Here is a 3,179-nt window from a genome sequence, read left to right as displayed (position 1 = left end):
GAGACAAATTCACCTTTCAGCAGGACAACAACCGAAAACACAAGCCCTAACACACTGGAGGTGCTTACCAAGACGACATTGAATGTTCCTGAGAGGTCTAGTTACAGTTTTGACTTAAATCGGCTTGAAAATCTATGGCAAGACCTGAAAATGTCTGTTATTAAGCAATGATCAACAACAAAATGTGGAAAAAGTCAAGGGGTGTGAATACTTTCTGAAGGCACTGTAGCTAAATTAACCATGACCTTTGCCACAATATACTGACCCTACTGTTACTCTTGTTTACACTAAGCTGCCCCGGGGTCGAAACGCGTGGTCACATTAAGACACCATGGAGCCGGCGCGAGATATGGGTCAGAAAGCGTACCTCAACGCAGGGATGGGATCGATCAATCAAATGTATTTATATAAAGCCCTTCGTACATCAGCTGCTATCTCAAAGTGCTGTACAGAAACCCAGCCTAAAACCCCAAACAGCAAGCAATGCAGGTGTAGAAGGACGGTGGCTAGGAAAAACTCCCTAGAAAGGCCAAAACCTAGGAAGAAACTTAGAGAGGATCTGAGGGGTGGCCAGTCCTCTTCTGGCTGTGCCGGGTGGAGATTATAACGGAACATGGCCAAGATGTTCAAACGTTCATAGATGACCAGCAGGGTCAAATAATAATAATCACAGTGGTTGTAGAGGGTGCAACAGGTCAGCACCTCAGGAGTAAATGTCAGTTGGCTTTTCATAGCCGATCATTCAGAGTTGGAGACAGCAGGTGCCTCTGTACGACACATTTTACTATCATCCACATCGCTCCGTCGAGAAGATTGGAATACTGCCCCTGTTCGTCCTCATGCGAACAGTAAACACAGCAGCCATTATGGAATGGCACAAAGGAGCTGATGGACTGACACTGCTATTTCAAAATGGCTGCGGAGGCTATTGCTAGCTAGCATACGGATGGAAAGGGACGTTTTCCAGGAAAACGAGCGGTATTGCCAGTAGTTCTTGATGAAACCGTGTGGATAAAGGTCCAATTTGGAGTACGGCCACGTATCCCATCCCTGCATTGAGGTACGTTTTCTGACCCATGTCTCGCGCCGGCTCCATTGGTGTCCTAATGTGTCCACGATTGTGTTCCGACCCCAGTGTAGCACAGTGTAAACAAGTGTAACGGAAGGGTCGGTATCTTTAGGCAACCATTCCCTTAGCTAACCAACTCAACTTGGTGCTTGTTTCACACAGATTGTGGATGTTTGAGGAGTTGTAGTTATTCTTTTAGATGAAAGATTCAATCGAAATAGCTAGCTACCATTTTGCTCCAAAGCCAGTACCCCATTCTGAGCTCTACCTGCAGTTATAGAACAGTTCAATAACTCACTGTTGTTTATTATCTACTCCACTTGCTTTGGCAATGTTAACATATGTTTCTCATGCCAATAAAGCCCCTTGAATTGAAATGGAATGGAACTCTATAGAACAGTTCCAGAACTCTGTTAGCTAAGTAGATAGAATGTTCCAAAGCATTCTATCAGTGTCTGTGTTCCGTCTATCTCTCTCAGTGTTGTGAAGCCCCATGTTGCAACCATTAAGGAGATGGCCAAGTTCCACACAGACTCACGCTACCTGGAGCACCTCCACAAAATCAGCCAGGACGGAGACGATGATGACCCCCAGTCCGGAGACTTTGGCCTGGGTAAAAAGAGAGGGAAGGACGGGGTCCCTGGAGCTTAGTTTGACAGACATCAATAAATTAGAGAGCGAGAGAGAGAGAGAGAGAGAGATGGGAGGGAGTACCATTTCATGTAATGTTGTTTTGCTGGCAGTAGAGGGTGGTCTAACACCCAATAAAAATGACCCACCTCCCATTGACTCCACTGGGCAAAAGGTTGATTGACAACACACTAAATATCTACATTAAAATCCCTCCAGTTATATATTTGAAGATATAAATAACAGATTAATGCTGACGGCCCTTATAGGTTACTGATGTTATCTTGGTCTGTGGGTGGGAGTCTGTAGGAAGGATACAACCCCAGTCTGGTATCATTGGATGGAGAACACTCATCTTCTGCCAACGTTTCTCTCAGAAAAACTGCTCAATCTCACCATATGTGTTTCCGCTGTCTTCCCCATCTCTCCATGTCCCCCTCCAACACCCTTCCTTTTCATTGTCTCTCCTTCTTTTCCGCCTCTCTCTTCCTCCCTTTGTTTCTCCTCCACACCTCTGTCTGGTCCTTCCTCCCATCCTTCCCCTCTGTCTCGGTCTTTGTCACTCTCACTTCTCCTCCCTCTCACCCATTGTCTCTGGCTCTACCGCTCTCTCTCTCTCTCTCTACCTCTCTCTCTTTCTCTCTCTCTCTACTTCTCTCTCTCTCTACTTCTTTCTCTCTCTACTTCTCTCTCTATCTCTCTCTCGCTCTCTCTCCCCCTTCTCCTTTTCCATCTCTTCCTCTGTCCTTTACCTTATCAGTTCCTCCCTCCCTCCGTCTCTCTTTCCTCCCTCTCCATCCAAACACCATCCCTTCTTTTCTTTCTCCCTCACCCCTATACCCCCCATTCCTCATCCCCCTCTTCTCAGGTTATGACTGTCCAGTGGTGGAGGGTATCTATGACAATGCTGCAGCGGTGGGTGGTGCCACCCTGACAGCCCCCCAGTGCCTGCTGGATAAGAGGGGTGAGGTGGCCACCGACTGGTCAGGAGGCTGGCACCACGCCAAGAAGTAAGAGGACAGGGGAAGGACCAGGGGAAATGCTGATGAGTGATTTCTATGAGAAAAACAATTAAATGTTGTTGAATAAATTATGTTAGTTGGAGGTCCTCTAATTGTTGGTACTTTCTGTCCTCACAAACTCTCACTTCACTTCCTGTCCTTGTCTTTCTCTCTGTCTCTTACCCTCTTGTCTCTACGACTGTAAGTCGCTTTGGATAAAAGCGTCTGCTAAATGGCATATATTATTATTATTATTATCTCTCTTCCTCTCTACCGTAAGTGGATACAAAAGTTCATCAATGTTGATTGTACATTTTTTTGTCTGTCAATAAGATATGTTTTTGTGTATTTTTAGAGAATAATGTAATGTTTCTCTCAGGTGTGGAAGTTTTACCTCTAAAGGGATGACTGCTACATGATGACTGTGACACACACACACACACACACACACACACACACACACACACACACACACACAC

At 45.7% G+C, this 3,179-nt stretch overlaps 1 protein-coding gene across 1 annotated transcript; it reads left to right on the top strand.

Annotated features, from left to right (window-relative positions):
* The first annotated feature begins 331 nt into the window (after positions 1 to 331).
* Positions 332 to 2,713, top strand: LOC118384030 (histone deacetylase 8-like). Its single transcript, XM_035770384.1, has 3 exons — positions 332 to 363; positions 1,549 to 1,682; positions 2,568 to 2,713. The coding sequence occupies exons 1-3, from the start codon at positions 332 to 334 to the stop codon at positions 2,711 to 2,713; spliced, it is 312 nt and encodes a 103-aa protein (XP_035626277.1).
* The last annotated feature ends 466 nt before the right edge of the window (positions 2,714 to 3,179 follow it).

The sequence above is a fragment of the Oncorhynchus keta genome, chromosome 35 (genome assembly GCF_023373465.1).
Source record: "Oncorhynchus keta strain PuntledgeMale-10-30-2019 chromosome 35, Oket_V2, whole genome shotgun sequence".
Classification (NCBI taxonomy): Eukaryota; Metazoa; Chordata; class Actinopteri; order Salmoniformes; family Salmonidae; genus Oncorhynchus; species Oncorhynchus keta.
Note: the sequence above shows the minus strand (reverse complement) of the source record. Positions and strands in the feature narration are given on the sequence as shown.